The sequence below is a fragment of the Ammospiza nelsoni genome, chromosome 2 (genome assembly GCF_027579445.1).
Source record: "Ammospiza nelsoni isolate bAmmNel1 chromosome 2, bAmmNel1.pri, whole genome shotgun sequence".
Lineage (NCBI taxonomy): Eukaryota > Metazoa > Chordata > Aves > Passeriformes > Passerellidae > Ammospiza > Ammospiza nelsoni.
In genome coordinates this window covers 118086804-118109472 of record NC_080634.1, presented here as the reverse complement: position 1 = coordinate 118109472, position 22669 = coordinate 118086804, and the positions used below count along the sequence as shown (strand labels likewise).

Sequence of the window (22669 nt, the reverse complement as noted above, 5' to 3'; positions counted from 1 at the left end):
TGTTATCAGGCTGAGCTTCTTCCAGCACTTTTTTGGGTTTTTATGGGCTGGTGCAAATCACTGCCCATAAATGAATGGCACAATAAAGTATGAAATATTATACATTTAACACTAAATTAGCAAAAAAACCTATCTAATTGAACTTAATTTTATTTGATTTAGAGAAACAAACTTTACTCTGCTATTTGAGCTGGTCTTTAGCACCAAAGGAAGGCACAAAACATTGCCTATAAAAAAACACCCTTAAGGAAGAAAAGCACAGCAGCAGTTATTTAATGCACCAGCTTTTTTTGTTTTGAGGATAAAAATCCTTCAACCATGCAAATAAATTAGGAAATGGAAGCTTAAAAGTTAGTAATGAAAGTGACGTAAATTATGAAGCAATATGAAATTACACTCCTATATCTAAGAATATAAAATCTTAGTACCAAACTTTGGATTATAAGTAAGACATTATTCAAGCACAGCATTCCCATCCCATCCTACAGTTTCACAAAATCAAGAGATCTGAGTTTTTAAAGGCAATATGAACTATTGTGACCTCGATATTCAAACTGACAAAATATTTTTGCAGGAAAGATTGAGTATAGAAGATATACAGTGTTAAAATGCATCTATCCTACTGAACAGCACATGGTTTTATAATTTCCTATTCAAATTTCCTATTTCCTGAGAGAAAGGCAACTTTCCTGCAAAGAATTCTTCCTGCCCAACATGGTATTCTCCAACTCCCCAACCAAAATTCCTGAGGGATGAGGGTGGAGGGGGTTAATTTATAAAACTGCTAATGTTTGTGACAAAACACTCATTTTTAGCAGGCTAAAAATGCACTGAGAGAATGTCAGCACACTAAAATACAAAGATTATCATGGAACCATGGAATGCTTTGGGTCTTAAAGCTCATAAAAGTCACTCAGCTGTTTTAAAATACGGTTTCAATGGAAAGTAAGGGGCATCACCAAGGTGCAAGGAATAACTAATCACAGAGTAAAACATCACAAGGACTTGAAAACCAAATTAAAAACCCCCAGTTCCTAACACAGTTTGTCAATCTCTGTGCCGTTCCCATCTCCTTCAATTACACACTGCTTTTCCTTAACTCAGACCTGCGTCTGCATCATCCATATTTCAATCCAACTAAACCAAGAGTTTTCAAATAAAGTAAGTCTTCATGCCCACTTCCCAAAATTAGAGCTGCAGTTCAGCTTTCCAAAATTCAGCAGTTTGAATCTAGAAAAGTAAAAGGACACCAATGATAGAAAGGATTTTCTTCTGCAAAGCTTGTAGTTGTTTGGAAATTGTTTATTCTCAACTGACATTTTATTTAAATATCCTATTCAGCAGTTACGAAAGGAACCTCAGCCCACATTTCACTTCCACTAAAATTCACCACTTTTGTGTCAAACTTTCCCTAACAATGGCACTTTGTGCTTCCTAAATACTGGGGAAAAGGGATCCATGATGGCATTTCATACAGAATATATCCCAGGCTGGCTTAGTCATGTGTAAATTAAATTTTCTGCCAACTAAAACACTGAAACACGATTTAAGATAAAGAACAAAACTGAAATTTCTATCTCATTAATTTAATTTTAGTGAAATGCTCGTGAAACCATTCCAGCCAATTAGGGTGTGCAGAAATATTAGAAATAGAAATATTTCTTTGTTAATCTCAAGCCTTGTGAGTGTAGTAAGTGTATAATGTACACATACACTACATATATATATTATAGGTCTATAATGTAACACTTGTATCACTACAGCAGCCTCAAAAACAATGGTTTTATTTTAAAACCTGCCCTGCCAGGGATGCTCTGAGGAGCCACAGAAGGTGGAACTGTTTCTGGCAGGGTTAACCTGCTCAGGTGGCATTAGGGCGAACATTTGGCAAGAAAAGGTTTCTGAAAATCACAGAAAGAATTTCCAACCAGAGAAAAAAAAACAATGTTTGGGGAGGGTTTGAAATTTCAGTTTGAGAAATGAAAGTTGCAGTGCTTTACAAAATAGCCTGAAAGGACTTTGAACGTGAAATCACAGAATGAATATTGATAATTTAAAACAACATGTGACATTTTTAGGAATTTTTATTTGACAACTAGGCCGGTGCCATTAAATTTTGGGTACCTACAGGTGAATTCCCCCTTTGCTGTGACCTCAGGACGCACAAACACAGACCAGGGACAGCACAGTGAGCACCAAGCTCCCCAGCCACCAACCATCTGGAGAGCTAATGAACAATCAAGGGACCCCAAATTAAACAACACAACTTTCCCTTAGAATCTTTAGGACAACACTGTCAAGTCCAATCTATTCCCTCAGCCTCCAGAATCAATTTTTCAAACTTTATGACAGCTCTAATGGTTCCCACCTGTTCCTCCTGCCTGACTTTTGACTGGCACGTTCCCAGCCAGGGTGGAAATGCAGACAAAGGCCCCTATTAGGCTCCGGCTGTTTCTCCACTGTGAGCCTGCTCAGCCATTAAATTAATTCCAGCCCCCTTTTCCCCCTTCCATCTCTTCGTTTTTTTGGGGGATTTATGGAAATTTGGGGAGGTGGAAAAGGGAGATGAAAGTTCGGCATCCAGTCGGTACGGAAGTATGAGAAAATGCGAAGCGGCAGAAGTGAAACGCTGAATTTTTTTTAATAATCTGCTAATTAAACAATTTACAACAAATCGCATTCGTTAAGTTCTTGAAGTGTCTGTATATTTTTAACCAACAAAACTTGGTAAAATTTGAGACAAATTTGGGAGCCCCTAATTTGGAAAAGGGAAATAGAAGTTTGGCATCCAGCTGGTAGGAAAGGTATGAGAAAATCTGAAGTGGCAGAAGTTAAACGCTGAATTTTTTTTTATAATCTGCTAATTAAACAATTTACAACAAATCACATTCATTAAGTTCTTGAAGTGTCTGTACATTTTAAACTATCAAAACTTGGTAAAATTTGAGACAAATTTGGGAGCCCCTAATTTGGAAAAGGGAAATAAAAGTTTGGCATCCAGTCGGTACGGAAGTATGAGAAAATGCGAAGCGGCAGAAGTGAAACGCTGAATTTTTTTTATAATCTACTAATTAAACAATTTACAACAAATTGCATTCGTTAAGTTCTTGAAGTGTCTGTATATTTTAAACTATTTTAAGCTATCAAAACTTGGCAAAATTTGAGACAAATTTGGGAGCCCCTAATGTGGAAAAGGGAAATAAAAGTTTGGCATCGAGCTGGTAGGAAAGGTATGAGAAAATCTGAAGTGGCAGAAGTTAAATGCTGAATTTTTTGGATAAATAAATCCCATTCATTAACTTCTTGAGGTGTCTGTATATTTTTAACCAACAAAACTTGGTAAAATTTGAGACAAATTTGGGAGACCCTACTTTGGAAAAGGGAAATAGAAGTTTGGCATCCAGCTGGTAGGAAAGGTATGAGAAAATCTAAAGCCGCAGAAGTTAAATGTTGAATTTTTTTGATAATTTACTAATTCAACAATTTATAACAAATCTCATTCATTAAGTTCTTGAGGTGTCTGTATGTTTTTAACCATCAAAACTTGGTAAAATTTGAGAGACCCTAATTTGGAAAAGAGAAATAAAAGTTTGGCATCTAAAGTTGGTAGGAGAGGTATGAAAAAATGCGAAGTGACAGAAGTTAAATGCTGAATTTTTTGGATAATCTAATACAACAAATCCCATTCATTAACTTCTTGAGGTGTCTGCATATTTTTAACTACCAAAACTTGGTGAAATTTGAGATAAATTTGGGAGACCCTAATTTGGAAAAGGGAGATAAAAGTTCGACATCCAGTTGATGGGAGAGATATGAGAAAATCCAAATCGACAGAAGTTAAATGCTGAATTTTTTTGATAATTTACTAATTCAACAATTTATAACAAATCCCATTCATTAAGTTCTTGAGGTGTCTGTATGTTTTTAACCATCAAAACTTGGTAAAATTTGAGAGACCCTAATTTGGAAAAGGGAAATAAAAGTTTGGCATCCAATTGGTGGGAGAGGTATGAGAAAAAGCGAAGCGACAGAATTTAAATGCTGAACTTTTTGGATAATCTACTAATTAAACAGTTTACAACAAATCCCATTCATTAAGTTCTTGAGGTGTCTGCATATTGTTAACCGTCAAAACTTGGTAAAATTTGAGATAAATTTGGGAGATCCTAATTTGGAAAAGGGAAATAAAATGTTGGCATCCAGTTGGTGGGAGAGGTATGAGACAATGCAAATCAACAGATGTTAAATGCTGAAATTTTTTTACAATCTACTAATTAAATAACTTACAACAAATCCCATTCATTAAGTTCTTGAGGTGTCTGTGTATTTTAAACCATCAAAGCTTGGTAAAATCTGAGAGAATCAAATTTAGGAGATTCTAACAGAGTCCTTCATGCAATGCCTGATTACATAAAGAAAGCCTTGCAACATTTTTCTGGAAATCCTGAATGATCAAAGAGTAACTATTTTTTTCTTCAAGCAAAGAGAATTATTTTTTCCTGAAATGTATTTTCTTCTCATTCAGAACTGGCATTAGACACAAGCACCACACACTTTTCCTAACAAATTCATACTGGTTCCTTTGGAAGCACCTTAAAAACCTGACAACTTTTTCCCTCAATAAAAATCACCTGATTTTTGCATCAATTTCTAGGGATTTATGAAATGCTATCATTTAAATCTCAGGGTTCTTCAATGAACTGCAAATCACAAGGATTACATTATTCCATTACCCATGATAACAGAGCATTTACAGTACCAACCATAATACCTAAGGCAATTATTTTAACTTAATAAAAGTCCTTCTGGAAGTTAAATTTAAGATAGATTATTACTAAATTAATAATTCAAATTATGATCTGCCTAGGACCATTTTCCTATCATAACATATGTAGATATGTAACTTGTAGTTTACAACTTACCTGAAAATTCACTATTTAAGCCTCAGATATGTAGAGTCAGGATTTGTAGCTCACAACTTACCTGAAAATTCACTATTTAACCCTCATCATGATGAGGGAAATCTTGAAGACCTACATCTGTGAGCACTTCATTGTATTTGGATTACTTAATATAAAAAACCAACTTTCAAACATATCTGAAAAATCAGGACCACTTCTCTTATCTCCCTTGCCTTGATAATTAATCATTCATAAATTGGTCAGATTCTGTTTAGCTTGATCCAAATCAAATCCCAAAACTCTCAATTAAACACTTCATTTTACCAAAACAAACTGGGGGAAGAAAGCTCTTGATTTATTTTTATTAATTATCACCAATTTCTTCACAATCCTCCTTCCAACCCTGTGGGCTGACCATGCTGTGAGCACTAAAAATGAAGCAGCAAATGCTACAAATTACTGAATTTCTATAAAATAATTCTCCATGGCCTCTTATCAAACTGGCAAGTCTCTATCTCTGCAAAATCAGCTGCAGGATTCAATCTGGGGGAGAGGATTGGCAAAATCAAACAGCAACTTTTTGTTTAATGTGTGGATGTTTGAACACGCAGGGAATGGTTTGGAACTGAAATTTGTATTTGTCCATAAATTGCAATTTAGGCTCTCAGGCTGAGAACTGAAGCCATTGTTGTTGGTTAACTCTTCAGTGACAACAACACTCAGGACAATTTAATTTAGATTAAAGAAAAAAATCCCAAACAAAATTCCTGAGGTTGTTTTTCACCTGTAAAAATCATCTGCAATCTCTGCAGGTAAATTTACCCTGATATTCAAACCTAGCTGGCACAAGAATTTACAGCTGCAGGCTTGGAGTTTGTGTCCTGAGGAGCAACAACTTCCCCAAGAGAGATTTTTTTCCCACCAAATTTCCACTAAACGCAACAGTGCAGCCTCTGCACACAGACTCCAGGCTGAGATTTACTAACTGTGATTTTCCTATCCCTTAATCCCATTTCAGCTCTCGTGAAGAACCTTCCCTGAGGTGTCCCACAGCTCATTCACCAGGCTCATCTGGGTGATGATGGAAGAGCCTCTGGCACAGCCCTAATCCTGTTTTAAAAGCACAAACCAAGCACTAAAGAGCATTTTAGGGAAATATTCAGCAAAAGAAATGGGAGGAAACAAAGGGTTAAAATTAGAGGTACAACCTGCTTGGTATCAGTCCTCTCGAGTAAAAGGCTGAGATAGTAATGTGCACTAGAGAATGTATTTAATCTCCTAAACATGAATATTTATTAAATCAAATTTTCTTATGGTGATGTTTAGAGGAATACAGATTAAAATCCACTACCAAGCAATAAGTTGAGTCCCACTCAACTTTCCTCACCCTTTATGGTTCAGTATTTTATATATTATCAATTAATACCCCGTGAACATAAAGTTCTTTACTTCATGTCCAGTTTCCAGCTTTCCCCACCCTTTATGTATTTTAGTATTTTACATATTATATATTATAATAATATTATATTATATATAAATATTATTAGTAGTATATTATATAATTATATATAATTAGTGGTATATTTATATATTATATATAAATATTAGTATTAGTATTTTATAGATTATATAATATATTATTTTTATATTATTGTAGATTTAGTATTTTATATATATATTTCAGTATTTTATATATTATCAATTACTATCCTGTGAACATAAAGTTCTCTACTTCATGTCCAGTTTCCAGCTTTCCCCACCCTTTATGTATTTTAGTATTTTATATATTATATTATATATAAATATTATTAGTAGTATTTTATATATAATATATTATTTTTATATTATATTATTATATATTTAGTATTTTATATATATATTTCAGTATTTTATATATTATCAATTACTATCCTGTGAACATAAAGTTCTCCACTTCATGTCCAGTTTCCAGCTTTCCCCACCCTTTATGTATTTTAGTATTTTATATATTATATTATATATAAATATTATTAGTAGTATTTTATATATATTATTTTTATATTATATTATTATATATTTAGTATTTTATATATATATTTCAGTATTTTATATATTATCAATTAGTATCCTGTGAACATAAAGTTCTTTACTTCATGTCCAATTTACAGCTTTCCCCACCCTTTATAAAGGCTCAGTATTTTTTATATTATCAATTAATATCCTGTGAACATAAACTGAACTTTGTGTCCAGTTTCCAGCTTTCTCCACTCTTTATGGCTCAGTATTTTATATATTATCAATTAACATAAATTTCTCAACTTCATGTCCAGTTTCCAGCTTTCCCCACCCTTTATGTATTTTAGTATTTTATATATTATATTATATATAAATATTATTAGTAGTATTTTATATACATTATTTTTATATTATATTATTATATATTTAGTATTTTATATATATATTTCAGTATTTTATATATTATCAATTAGTATCCTGTGAACATAAAGTTCTTTACTTCATGTCCAATTTACAGCTTTCCCCACCCTTTATAAAGGCTCAGTATTTTTTATATTATCAATTAATATCCTGTGAACATAAACTGAACTTTGTGTCCAGTTTCCAGCTTTCTCCACTCTTTATGGCTCAGTATTTTATATATTCTCAATTAATACCCCATGAAGATAAAGGTCTTTACTTCATGTCCAGTTTCCAGCTTTCCCCACCCTTTATGGCTCAGTATTTTATATATTATCAATTACTATCCTGTGAACATAAAATTCTTTACTTCATGTCCAGTTTCCAGCTTTCTCCATTCTTTATGGCTCAGTATTTTATATATTATCAATTAACATAAATTCCTCAACTTCATGTCCAGTTTCCAGCTTTTCCCACCCTTTATGGCTCAGTATTTTATATATTATCAATTAATATTCTGTGAATATAAAGTTCTTAACTTCATGTCCAGTTTCCAGCTTCCCCACGCTTTATGGCTCAGTATTTTTTATATTATCAATTAATATCATGTGAACATAAACTGGACTTTGTGTCCAGTTTCCAGCTTTCCCCACTCTTTATGGCTCAGTATTTTATATATTATCAATTAACATAAAGTTCTCCACTTCATGTCCAGTTTCCAGCTTTCTCCACTCTTTATGGCTCAGTATTTTATGTATTATCAATTAATACCCCATGAACATAAAGTTCTTTACTTCATGTCCAGTTTCCAGCTTCCCCACGCTTTATGGCTCAGTATTTCTCATAGTATCAATTAATATCATGTGAACATAAACTGGACTTTGTGTCCAGTTTCCAGCTTTCTCCACTCTTTATGGCTCAGTATTTTATATATTATCAATTAACATAAAGTTCTCCACTTCATGTCCAGTTTCCAGCTTTCTCCACTCTTTATGGCTCAGTATTTTATATATTATCAATTAACATAAAGTTCTCCACTTCATGTCCAGTTTCCAGCTTTCCCCACTCTTTACGGCTCAGTATTTTATATATTATCAATTAATATCCTGTGAACATAAAGTTCTTTACTTTGTGACCAGTTTCTCTCTAAGCATTGCATGTTACCACAATCATGAATTCCAAAGTCCTCCACTTCATGCCCAGCTTCCCTCTGAGCATTGTGCGTCACCACAATCAAGAATTCCCCATCAGAAAATCAACCCAGGATGCCCTGGGTGCCCATCTTACCCATCCAGAAGATTCATGGTGCTCGTGGTCACCTCGGTGAAGAGAAGGATCTTGCCCAGCTTCTTGGTGTGGAGATGCTGCTGGTAGGCGTGGAGGCTGAAGTGCTCTGAGGAGAAGCTCCCCATCTCCGTGATGACGGGCACCAGGGACGGGGCCACCTCCACCTTGGCCTCACGGGATGGAACGAACTTCAGGGACACCTTGCTGGAAGCCCTCAGCCCCTCAGCGTCCACGTTCCCCTCCAGCCACTTCAGGAAAGCAAGATGGATTTCCTGTGGGAAAGGGTGACAAGATTAGAAAGATCACCCCATGTGAGGACACGCCAACATTCTTCCAAAAACGTTTTTATTCAAGCAATCTCCTACACCGAAACAAAATTTTTCCTCTTCAAAAACAAAGTTATGTTGCTCGTACGTGACGCTGTCCTAGAGTAGAGACCACGCTCTTTTGAAGATTAATTAAGTTTAATTTTTCCCTGTGGCAGGGTTTGCAGCCCTCTTCCTACACCCTGAGGCATGGAGTGCACACATTCACCTGCATCTGGCAGGTTTCTCACCATGCTGAGGTCCTCTGCTGGAGAAAACCCTTTAGTCCGGCACTAAGGATGTGATAATATTATATATTATATATTATGTATTATGTATTATATATTATATATTATATATTATATATTATATATTATATATTATATATTATATATTATATATTATATATTATATATTATATATTATATATTATATATTATATATTACATATTACACATTATATATTACACATTATATATTACACATTATATATATAATATATAATATATAATATATAATATATAATATATAATATATAATATATAATATATATTGTATATTATATATTATATATTATATGTTATATGTTATATGTTATATGTTATATATTACACATTATATATTATATGTTATATATTACACATTATATGTTATATGTTATATATTACACATTATATATTATATATTTAGTATTATATATTATATATTTAGTATTTTATATATATATTTCAGTATTTTATATATTATCAATTAATATCCTGTGAATATAAAGTTCTTAACTTCACATCCAGTTTCCAGCTTCCCTCACCCTTTATGGTTCAGTATTTTGTATGTTATCAATTAATATTCTGTGAATATAAAGTTCTTAACTTCACGTCCAGTTTCCAGCTTCCCTCACCCTTTATGGTTCAAGATTTTATACATTACCAGTTAATATTCTGTGAACATAAAGTTCTTTACTTCATGTCCAGTTTCCAGCTTTCCCCATCCTTTATGGCTCAGTATTTTATATATCATCAAAACCAATATATATACAATATACAATATACAATATACAATATACAATATACAATATACAATATAATAGATACAATATAATAGATACAATATACAATATACAATATACAATATACAATATACTATATACTATATACTATATAATATATAATATATATAATATATATAATGTATATAATATATAATATATAATATATAATATATAATATATAATATATAATATATAATATATAATATATAATATATAATATATAATATATAATATATAAAATTTGGATTGAGCCTTCTCATCTAAGACACAAAATATGTAATAGGAAAATGTAGTGAGGGATGAAGACCAAGGGAGTAGGTATCAGACTTCAGTGGAGATTATTATTATTATTATTCTATAAAATTCCCGAGCAGAATAATCCCAGTGCTGAGCAGCACCAGGTGTATCTGGAAACGCAGTCATGAGGAAGAGCTGCTTGCTCCGTCTTTGCAACGTCTTCCAAAATGATCAGCACATTGGTAACTTTCAGAAAATTGCCTTTCCCGACCCAGAGATGGGGCAGCTGAGAGGTGTTTTAAAAACTTTTATTCCATTTTCAGAATCATGAGAAGGGTGAGACAATACAGATGCTATAATTCACAATCAAAAGCTAATTATTTCCTAATTACAATGCACTAGAAGTGTTTCTTGGTCTATCAGCTTTAGCCACACCTTGCTGTAAATGCCTTAAACCAAACATCTAAAATTACCCTTCATGGGTCCCACAATTCACCTTTCACAGTTCTATTTCCCCAAGCTGTCCAGTCTTTTTTACAAAACCATCTTTGAAACTTGTTGCCAGCTCCATTTCTCTCTCAGCAATGTCTGTCCCGTTCCAGGGCATTTCTCAGTCAGCATTTCTTGTCTCAGGGTTTGCACAAACTGTGTGAGCCTCCTGTCAAACTTGAAAAATTCCCTACAAATCCATTTCCCACAACTAAGACCCAATCTGAAGGCTAAACCAGCAGTTTAAAAAACCATTTAGTGATTTCTCAGTGGAGTATCTGCTAAAGCAGGTCACACCTTCAGCTAAGGGAGATTTACTACTGTGAGTATCCCTGTAGTGACACCCTGCACCAAGTGCTCCACACTCACCCTTTCTGGAGATAAATTCTGCTTTGAGAGGTTTGATATGACATGTTTGCCACAACTTTAGCAACAGCCACAAACACAAATTCTGGGGCATTTTGCTGCTTAAATTTCAGACAGTTGAAGTTGTCTTTTATGTGACAAACGAAACCACAAAAAATTGTGGCTTCGATTGGACTGGAAATAAGGCACGAGTGATGCTTGCCCTCAGATTTCCAAGAGGATGCGATGTGATTCTTAAACAAAAATGTCCAACCCAAACCCACACCCCTCATTGCCACCACTGCTGTATCTGGATTTCCACCCTCAGAAACGACCTGCTCTCAGATTTCACAGCCTGTGCTGTCATCCCTGCGCAACATGACACAAAGAAAAGAATAATTTTCCCCAAATTCTGTCAAACATTTAGTTTCAAGCCCCAACACTAAGAGGGACTCAGCAGCTAAATTTTATTCACAGAGAAATTTCTCCTCATATCTTGCTTAGCAACAGCCACAAACACAAATTCTGGGGCATTTTGCTGCTTAAATTTCAGACAGTTGAAGTTGTCTTTTATGTGACAAACAAAACCACAAAAAATTGTGGCTTCGATTGGACTGGAAATAAGGCACGAGTGATGCTTGCCCTCAGATTTCCAAGAGGATGCGATGTGATTCTTAAACAAAAATGTCCAACCCAAACCCACACCCCTCACTGCCACCACTGCTGTATCTGGATTTCCACCCTCAGAAACGACCTGCTCTCAGATTTCACAGCCTGTGCTCTCAGCCCTGCGCAACACGACACAAAGAAAAGAATAATTTCCCCCAAATTCTGTCAAACATTTATTTTCAAGCCCCAACACTAAGAGGGACTCAGCAGCTAAATTTTATTCACAGAGAAATTTCTCCTCATATCTTGCTTTCCTAAAGCCCCCTCTTAATATTTTCTGTCCAAACTCTTGGATAAAATATCTTTAAATATTTCCTTCCCCCCCACTTTTTTTGATTTTTTGCTCTGCATCATAAATGATGATGTGATGCTGATTAAAGGTTTCGTGGGCATTTCTTTTGACTTGCACCTTCACTCAGAGCTTTGACAGAATAAATAAATTCCTTACACATTATCCCACTTGTTTTATATACCCACAGTAACTGACGGGCTGTAACTGATATTTGGAGAAATTCCAGCTTTCATTTCTGTCAGGGAGAACATGGAAAAACTCTGTGTAATCAGAGAGTGTTTCCCTACTGCTTTCCAAACACAGAAATCCACTCAGCAGCGCTGGATGTGCAAATCTTACACACAGAAACAGAATTTTAACTCGCCCAGAGTTAAAAATGGGTTTAACTCTCCCAGAATTAACTCTCCTAAGGCTGGGTTTGCAGTCTGACAGAAATTAAGTCATTTAATCCCCTAAAAATTAATTTATTCTCTCTAAAAATTTACAGAATTTTACAGAAACAGAATTTTAACTCGCCCAGAGTTAAAAATGGGTTTAACTCTCCCAGAATTCACTCACCTAAGGCTGGGTTTGCAGTCTGACAGAAATTAAGTCATTTGATCTCCTAAAAGTTAATTTAATCTCTATAAAAGTTACAGAATTTTACAAAACAGAATTTTAACTCACCCAAAGTAAAAACTCACCAAGAATTAACTCACCTCAGTGTGGGTTTACACTCTGACAGAAATTAAGTCATTTGATCTCCTAAAAGTTAATTTAATCTCTATCAAAATCACAGAATTTTACAGAAACAGAATTTTAACTCACCCAAAGTAAAATCTGGGTTTAACTCTCCCAGAATTAACTCACCTAAGGCTGGGTTTGCAGTCTGACAGAAATTAAGTCATTTAATCTCCTAAAAATTAATTGAATCCCTCTAAAATTACAGAATTTTACAGAAACAGAATTTTAACTCACCCAAAGTAAAAACTCACCAAGAATTAACTCACCTAAGGCTGGGTTTACAGTCTGACAGAAATTAAGTCATTTAATCTCCTAAAAGTTAATTTAATCTCTATAAAAGTTACAGAATTTTACAGAAACAGAATTTTAACTCACCCAAAGTAAAATCTGGGTTTAACTCACCAAGAATTAACTCACCTAAGGCTGGGTTTGCAGTCTGACAGAAATCAAGTTACAAATTAAAGGTGATTAAAGTGTGATGACACCGTAAATAAATAACAATTATGACGTGGTTTTGCCACAGAATATTTTCTGTAAAGAACAAACCAGCAGCTATTTCTGTGTGCTGTTCCATTATTGCAAATATTCCAACAATTTACTCTCCTGAGTGTATTATTTAAAGTGATTTTTCCCCACAGATTTTAGGCAAACTCCTTATTTTCAGTGCTTCTACCACATCCCGAAGCATTTAAGAATTGTTCTGTGTGTGTAATCCTCAAGTTAATTTCCCCCATAATGTCCATGTGCTCACTGAGCTGATCAGAAATATAAACACATCATCAAGGAGGGGGATTTTTACAAATTCCTAAGAAAATATGGAAACAGATTCCTAAGATGATTCCTAACAAATTCTTAAGAAAATTCCTACTAAATTCCCAAAAAATATGGGTTTGGGTGTTTAACCAAGTTTCAGGTACTGGTCACAGCAGAAAAATTAATTTTTACTGTAAGAATTTCCTTCGTACAAAGCTGCAGGAACAGGGATGCTGAACATGCCACAAGTGGCACAGAAAAAAAATGACATTATTGTATAATGAAATGAAGTTATATGCAAATTTAATTGAATTTCAGGGTTAATTTCTGCTCCAAGTCCACAAACAGGAACACGACCCTGTCAGAACTGGGCGATTTCAGCCCAAAATGCAGAATTTGGAATTCCCAAATTCTCCTGGTCCAGCAGCATCGGCCGTTCTGCAGCAGCCCCTGGTGGCCACTGCCACGAGAGGAGCTGGGGAAAAATGGGATTTTAATGGATTCTAAAAGAAAAATCACCAAAAGCAGAAAAGCGCTGCACCAACACAAAATGCAAAGAAAGAAATAGAAAAAAATACAAAGTTCAGCCACTGCACCCTGCAGCCCCTCAGCTTCAAACTGTGCTAATTGAAACATTGTTTTGTTAATATTTATTTATTACATAAATGTTAAACTCATCTACGAGTTTAATATTTATACGAAGGAAATGTTTCTACCTGTATTTTAAGTAGTAAAAAATGTAATTTCAATGCATTATTAAAAAAAAAAGTCACCAAAAGCAGAAACTACCCAACACCTCTCATTAATAAATTCTCCAAAATTTATTGAAATTATTATTTATCCAAAGCTCAAGTGAAATCTTATAAAGAGAACCAAGGAGAGATTGGGAAATTCTGATTTTTCAGGCTGAGAGTGGCACTGAATGAAGAGCTCTGAGCAGGAAGGGAGATGCAGACGACAGCAATTCCCAAAATTCCCAGAAATACAAACTATTTTAAATGGCAAAAAAAAAAAATTAATGTAATTTTAATGTAATTTAATGCAAATTTGACGTAATTTTAATGGATTCTAAAAGAAAAATCGCCAAAAGCAGAAAAGCGCTGCACCAACACAAAATGCAAAGAAAGAAATAGAAAAAAATACAAAGTTCAGCCACTGCACCCTGCAGCCCCTCAGCTTCTCATCAGCACAAACTGTGCTAATTTAACACAAAGAAGAAGGGTAAAAACCGTATTTTATTTATTTCCACATCTGCTTTCTGTGATTTCGAGGGTTTGCTCAGAAACGCTCCATAACACAAGTTTGCTTTTGCTGTTGGAAATTCCTTTTCATTCCATCATCATTAATTTTCACTTTTCCCCAGGGCTCGCTTAGAGGCTGAGACTGAACAAGGAGGGAAGAGGGAGACAAAACCCAGCTCATCTGGAGCCCTCTCTGCTGCAGCACAAAATAACACAAAACACAGAAATTACACAAAAATAACACAAAATTACACAGAAAACAACACAAAATTACACAAAAAACAGCACAAAAATTACACAAAAAATAACACAAAAATTACACAAAAAACAACACAAAAATTACACCAAAAATTACACAAAAAACAACACAAAAATTACACTAAAAACAACACAAAAATTACACAAAAACAACACAAAATTACACCAAAAAACAACACAAAAATTACACAAAAAACAACACAAAAATTACACCAAAAACAACACAAAATTACACCAAAAACAACACAAAATTACACCAAAAACAACACCAAAATTACACCAAAAACAACACAAAATTACACAAAAAATAACACAAAAAATAACACAAAAAACAACACAAAAATTACACCAAAACCAACACAAAATTACACCAAAAACAACACAAAAATTACACAAAAACAACACAAAATTACACCAAAAACAACACCAAAATTACATAAAAAATAACACAAAAATTACACAAAAAACAACACAAAAATTACACCAAAAACAACACAAAAATTACACCAAAAACAACACAAAATTACACAAAAAATAACACAAAAATTACACAACAAACAACACAACACAAAAATTACACAAAAAGTAACACAAAAATTACACAAAAAAACCACAAAATTACACAAAAAACCAACACAAAATTACACAAAAAAACAACACAAAATTACACCAAAAACAACACAAAAATTACACCAAAAACAGCACAAAATTACACAAAAAATAACACAAAAAGTACACAAAAAACAACACAAAAATTACACTAAAAACAACACAAAAATTACACCAAAAACAACACAAAAATTACACAAAAAGAACACAAAAATTACACCAAAAGTAACACAAAATTACACAAAAAACAACACAAAATTACACCAAAAACAACACCAAAATTACACAAAAAATAACACAAAAATTACACAACAAACAACACAACACAAAAATTACACCAAAAGAAACCACAAAAATTACACAAAAAAAAACCAACACCAAAATTACACAAAAAATAACAAAAAAATTACACAAAAAAAAAAAACAACACAAAATTACACCAAAAACAACACAACATTACAGCTGCTGGTGAGAAGGTTTTTTTGCACCTGGGCTCTGTGGAACGATGGGAGCCCTGCACTGAGCACACCCTACAGTGGTTAAACACAACCCCAAACGCAGGAATTTATTCTCACAATCTCTTTATGCAGACGGGATTTGGATGTGGGTTTTTATTTTTATCCGCACGTTCGTGCACATCACCATTTCTGAAATATAAATGCAATTTAGCTGGGCAGATCTGGGAGCTGCTCTTTCCCACCTGAAACTCCCCATCCATGGAATTCTTTGTTGGGAAAAAAATTCACCCACAGCCTAAATTCAGCCTAAATTCATTTGGTTCCTAGTAAATTCCATAATTTGGTTCCTATCAAAAGCAGGGAGGCGAAACAAAAGGAAATCTCAAAATGCAATGCCATAAAAGAAAGATTTTCCATCAGCTCCCTGCTCTCCTGGGAGGGAAAAGGAGAGATCTGAACCGTGATGTTCAACCTGTACACTCAATATTGGGAAAAATATTGTGCACTCAATATTGGGATTAAAATATTGTACCTGTACACTCAATATTGGGGTTAAAATATTCTACACTCAATATTGGGGTTAAATATTGTACACTCAATATTGGGATTAAAATATTGTGTACTCAATATTGGGGTCAAAATATTGTACACTCAATATTGCGGTTAAAATATTATACCTGTACACTCAATATTGGGGTTAAAATATTCTACACTCAATATTGGGGTTAAATATTGTACACTCAATATTGGGATTAAAATATTATACATGCACACTCAATATTGGGGTTAAAACCTTGTACCCTCAATATTGGGGTTAAAATATTGTAACTGTACCCTCAATATTGGGGTTAAAATATTGTAACTGAACACTCAATATTGGGGTTAAAATATTAAAACTGCACACTCAATATTGGGGTTAAAATATTCTACACTCAATATTGGGGTTAAATATTGTACACTCAATATTGGGGTTAAATTATTGTACCTGTACACTCAATATTGGGATTAAAATATTATGCACTCAATATTGGGGTCAAAATATTGTAACTGAACACTCAATATTGGGGTTAAAATATTGTACTTGTATAGACAATATTTGGAATAAAATCTTCTACCTGAACACTCAGTATTTGGATTAAAATATTGTAGCTGTACACTCAATATTGGGATTAAAATATTGTACACTCAATGTTGGGATTAAAATATTGTACACTCAATATTGGAGTTAAAATATTCTACACTCAATATTGGGATTAAAATATTGTACCTGTACACTCAATATTTGGGTTAAAATATTGTACTTGTATACACAATATTTGGAATAAAATATTGTACCTGAAAACTCAGTATTTGGATTAAAATATTGTACCTGAACACTCAATATTGGGATTAAAATATGGTAGCTGAACACTCAATATTTGGATTAAAATACTGTAACTGAACACTCAATATTGGGATTAAAATATTGTGCCTGTACACTCAATATTGGGAATGAAATATTGTACCAGAACACTCAATATTTAGATTAAAATATTGTACACTCAATATTGGGATTAAAATATTGTACACTCAATAATGAGATTAAATATTGTACCTGAACACTCAATATTGGGATTAAAATATTGTACACTCAATATCTGAATTAAAATACTGTGCCTGAACACTCAGTAATGGATTAAAATACTGTACCTGTACACTAAATATTGGGATTAAAATATTGTACACTCAATACTGGGATTAAAATACTGTACCTGACCACTCAATGTTTGGATTAAAATATTGTACCTGCACACTCAAAATTTGGAATAAAATATTGTAATTGATCTCTCAATATTGGGATTAAAATATTGTACCTGCACACTCTATATTGGGATTAAATATTGTAACTGAACACTCGATATTGGGATTAAAAAATTGTACAATGAATATCTGGATTAAAATATTGTACCTGAAAACTCAATATTGGGATTGAATTATTGGATACTCAACATTGGGATTAAAATACTGTACATGTGCGTTCAATACTGGGATTAAAATATTGTAACTGAACACTCGGTTTTAGGATTAAAATATTGTACACTCAGTATTTAGATTAAAATATTGCCACTGCACACTCAATACTGGCATTAAAATATTGCACCTCTACACTCATAATGGGATTAAAATATTATACCTGTACACCCAATATTGGGATTAAAATATTGTACCTGAACACTCAATATTGGGAATAAAATATTGGAACACGACGCTCGATATTGAGATTAAAACACTGTGCCTATACAGTCAATATTGGGATTAAATTACTGTACACTCAATATTGGGATTAAATATCGTACCTGAACACTCAATATTGGGATTAAAATATTGTAGCTGTACACTCAATATTGGGAATGAAATATTGTACCAGAACACTCAATATTTGGATTAAAATATTGTACACTCAATATTGGGATTAAAATATTGTACACTCAATAATGAGATTAAATATTGTACCTGAACACTCAATGTCGGGGTTAAAATATTGTAACTGAACTCTCAATATGGGGGTTAAAATATTGTATCTGTACACTCAATATTGGGATTAAAATATTGTACACTCAATATCTGAATTAAAATACTGTGCCTGAACACTCAGTAATGGATTAAAATACTGTACCTGACCACTCAATGTTGGGATTAAAATATTGTACCTGCACACTCAAAATTTGGAATAAAATATTGTAATTGATCTCTCAATATTGGGATTAAAATATTGTACCTGAACACTCAATATTGGGAATAAAATATTGTAACAGGACACTCGATATTAAGATTAAAATATTGTACCTGCACACTCAATATTGGGATTAAATATTGTACCTGAACACTCAATATTAAGATTAAAATATTGTACCTGAACACTCAATATTGGGATTAAAATATTGTAGCTGCACACTCAATATTGGGAATGAAATATTGTACCAGAACACGCAATATTTGGATTAAAATATTGTACACTCAATATTGGGATTAAAATATTGTACACTCAATAATGAGATTAAATATTGTACCTGAACACTCAATGTGGAGGTTAAAATATTGTAACTGAACTCTTAATATTGGGATTAAAATATTGTACACTCAATATTTGAATTAAAATATTGTGCCTGAACACTCAGTAATGGATTAAAATACTGTACCTGTACACTAAATATTGGAATTAAAATATTGTACACTCGATATTTGGATTAAAATACTGTATCTGAACACTCAATATTGGGATTAAATATTGTACCTGCACACTCAATATTGGGAATAAAATATTGGAACAGGACACTCGATATTGAGATTAAAACACTGTACCTATACAGTGAGTATTGGGATTAAAATATTGTACACTCAATATTGGGATTAAATATTGTACCTGAACACTCAATATTGGGATTAAAATATTGTACCTGACCACTCAATGTTGGGATTAAAATATTGTACCTGCACACTCAAAATTTGAAATAAAATATTGTAATTGAACTCTCAATATTGGGATTAAATATTGTACCTGCACACTCAATATTGGGATTAAATATTGTACTTTATCTATGCTTGTGAGGCGAGGCCAAATATTCACTTTGTGGAGACACAGAACATGATTTAAAACCATTTTTTTGCCTTCATTTGTATAAAATCTTACGATTTTTCAATTAACTATCTTTAATTTTGAGAAGTTTCCAGCTGATGGACTGATTCATGGTTTATCAGCTGATGGAGTGACTAAATTTAATTTTTTAAAAATATAGATAGATAGATAGATAGATAGATAGATAGATAGATAGATATGCATGTGTGTATGTATATATACATACACACAGACACAAAACCATATATTTATATATTTATATATTTATATATTTGTATATTTATATATTTATATATTTATATATTTATATATTTATATACTTATATTTATATATTTATAAATAAATGCATTTATATATTTATATATTTATATATAAATATATAAATAGAAAAATATATAAATATAAATATAGATATAAATATATTTTATATAAAATTATATGAATATATTTATAAATAAATATATATTTTATATATGCATATTTGTACACACATATATATTTATTTTTATATTTTTATATTTATGCTCCCTTTTTTCAACTACAAGCAAGTGAGGATCACACAGCACAAAGCACCCAATTTTTCGAGGAGCCTGTCTCTGAAGCAAAACCAGCCATCACACCTCCAATAGGACTAAAATCTGATTTTTTTCCCAGAATTGCTGCTCCCAAAGGAACATCACACAACTCAAATGTATAAATTTCATCCCTCTGGATTCTCTGGTAGCACTGATAGGAAAGGAAATGTTTAAATGGAGGGGTCTCCTTTGAGTTCAGCTTGAAATATAAAAATTCACACATTTACAGACAAAAATATCTCCGCGTGCTCCTTGTCTTACACAGCTCTGCTCAACAGCCTTGAAGGTGTTAAATTAAAATTAATTAATTCATTAATCACTGGAGAGCGTCTCTTGGATCCAACAGAAACCGTATTTAACATGACCAAAAAGATATAAATATATAAAATATATATATCTCAATATATTTATATATAGATATTTATTTTATATATATATATATATATAAAATATATAAATATCATATCATATAAATATATTTGCTTAGTGTAAATACTCATAATATGCAGGAAAAATCATGTTATGACTGTCCTTATTCATTTCAAACCCCACCTTTTAATGAGGTTTGGTAAAATATTATATATTCAGTTTACTACCTCAATCTTTCATTAAAATGCATTATTTTCTTTTAAAAACAAAGTGCAATGACTTTTGCTGCAGGAAAACTTTGAAGAAACGAGAGGGGAAAAAAAAAAAAGACGCAAAAATTTGATTTAGAGAAATGAGGAAAATCATCTGGCGGCGATCACAGGGGAAGTGGGAAGGATGAAGAGCGGGTATTGGATACCATTAGACAACAATGATGAAATAATTAAAATAATGAAAATAAATCAAAATAAAAACGGAAATAAAAATAAAAATCCTTTCAATGCTGATGTCATTAATACTGAATAACATCCCCAAACTGCACATTCACACCCAGACTCCAGGAGGTGCCACCTTGGGGAGGGATTTTCTAACAACGGCAACAAAGGGAACAAACACAACTTTTAAACACAAAATCCTCTTTTACACCACGTTCAGAACCTGCAAATACACAAAGCACCCAAATTAACCCAGTTTTTGGGAGGTTTTTAGAAAAACCCCTTTCATATGAACTGCTTACAATTAATTTCAGGCCATTATTTTCACCAGTGGTGTTTTTGTTCACTGGGTAAATACCTTTTAAAAAAACCCCATTTGTGCCCCGCCTGCCTTCCCCAGGGCCTGAAGAACTTCATAAATAAAGATTTTATTGTCCTCCAGGAGAGGATAATATTTTTTGGGATTAAAATATTGTACACTCAATATTTGGATTGAAATACTGTCTCTGAACACTCAATGTTGGGATTAAAATATTGTATCTGAACACTCAATACTGGGATTAAAATATTGTATCTGAACACTCAATATTGGGATTAAAATATTGTGCCTGAACACTCAATATTGGGATTAAAATATTGTATCTGAACACTCAATATTGGGATTAAAATATTGTGCCTGAACACTCAATATTGGGATTAAAATATTGTGCCTGAACACTCAATATTGGGATTAAAATATTGTATCTGAACACTCAATATTGGGATTAAAATATTGTACACTCAATATTTGGATTAAAATACGCTATATGAACACTCAATATTGGGATTAAATATTGTACCTGAACACTCAATGTTGGGATTAAAATACTGTACCTGCACACTCAAAATTTGGAATAAAATATTGTAACTGAACACTCAATATTTGGATTAAAATATTGTGCCTGTACACTCAATATTGGGATTAAAATATTGTACCTGCACATTCAAAATTTGGAATAAAATATTGTAACTGAACACTCAATATTGGGATTAAAATATTGTACACTCAATATTTGGATTCAAATACTGTATCTGAACACTCAATATTGGGATTAAAATATTATACCTGTACAACCAATACTGAGATTTAAATATTGTACCTGAACACTCAATACTGGGATTAAAATATTGTATCTGAACACTCAATGTTGGGATTAAAATATTGTACACTCAATATTTGGATTAAAATACTGTATCTGAACACTCAATATTGGGATTAAATATTGTACCTGACCACTCAATGTTGGGATTAAACTATTGTACCTGCACACTCAAAATTTGGAATAAAATATTGTAACTGAACACTCAATATTGGGATTAAAATATTATACCTGTACAACCAATACTGAGATTTAAATATTGTACCTGAACACTCAATATTTAGATTAAAATATTGTATTTGAACACTCAACATTAGGATTAAAATATTGTACACTCAATATTTGGATTAAAATACTGTATCTGAACACTCAATATTGGGATTAAATATTGTACCTGAACACTCAATGTTGGGATTAAAATACTGTACCTGCACACTCAAAATTTGGAATAAAATATTGTAACTGAACACTCAGTATTGGGATTAAAATATTGTACCTGAACACTCAATACTGGGATTAAAATATT

The 22669-nt window shown here is 32.6% G+C and overlaps 1 protein-coding gene across 1 annotated transcript in view; it reads right to left on the bottom strand.

The window, feature by feature from the left end:
• HLCS (holocarboxylase synthetase) overlaps positions 1 to 22669 on the bottom strand; it is a 171943-nt gene that overhangs the window by 94376 nt on the left and 54898 nt on the right. The window contains exon 6 of the mRNA XM_059466154.1: positions 8583 to 8854. Within this exon, the coding sequence (XP_059322137.1) occupies positions 8583 to 8854 (272 nt within the window). The remainder of the gene's footprint in view (positions 1 to 8582; positions 8855 to 22669) is intronic.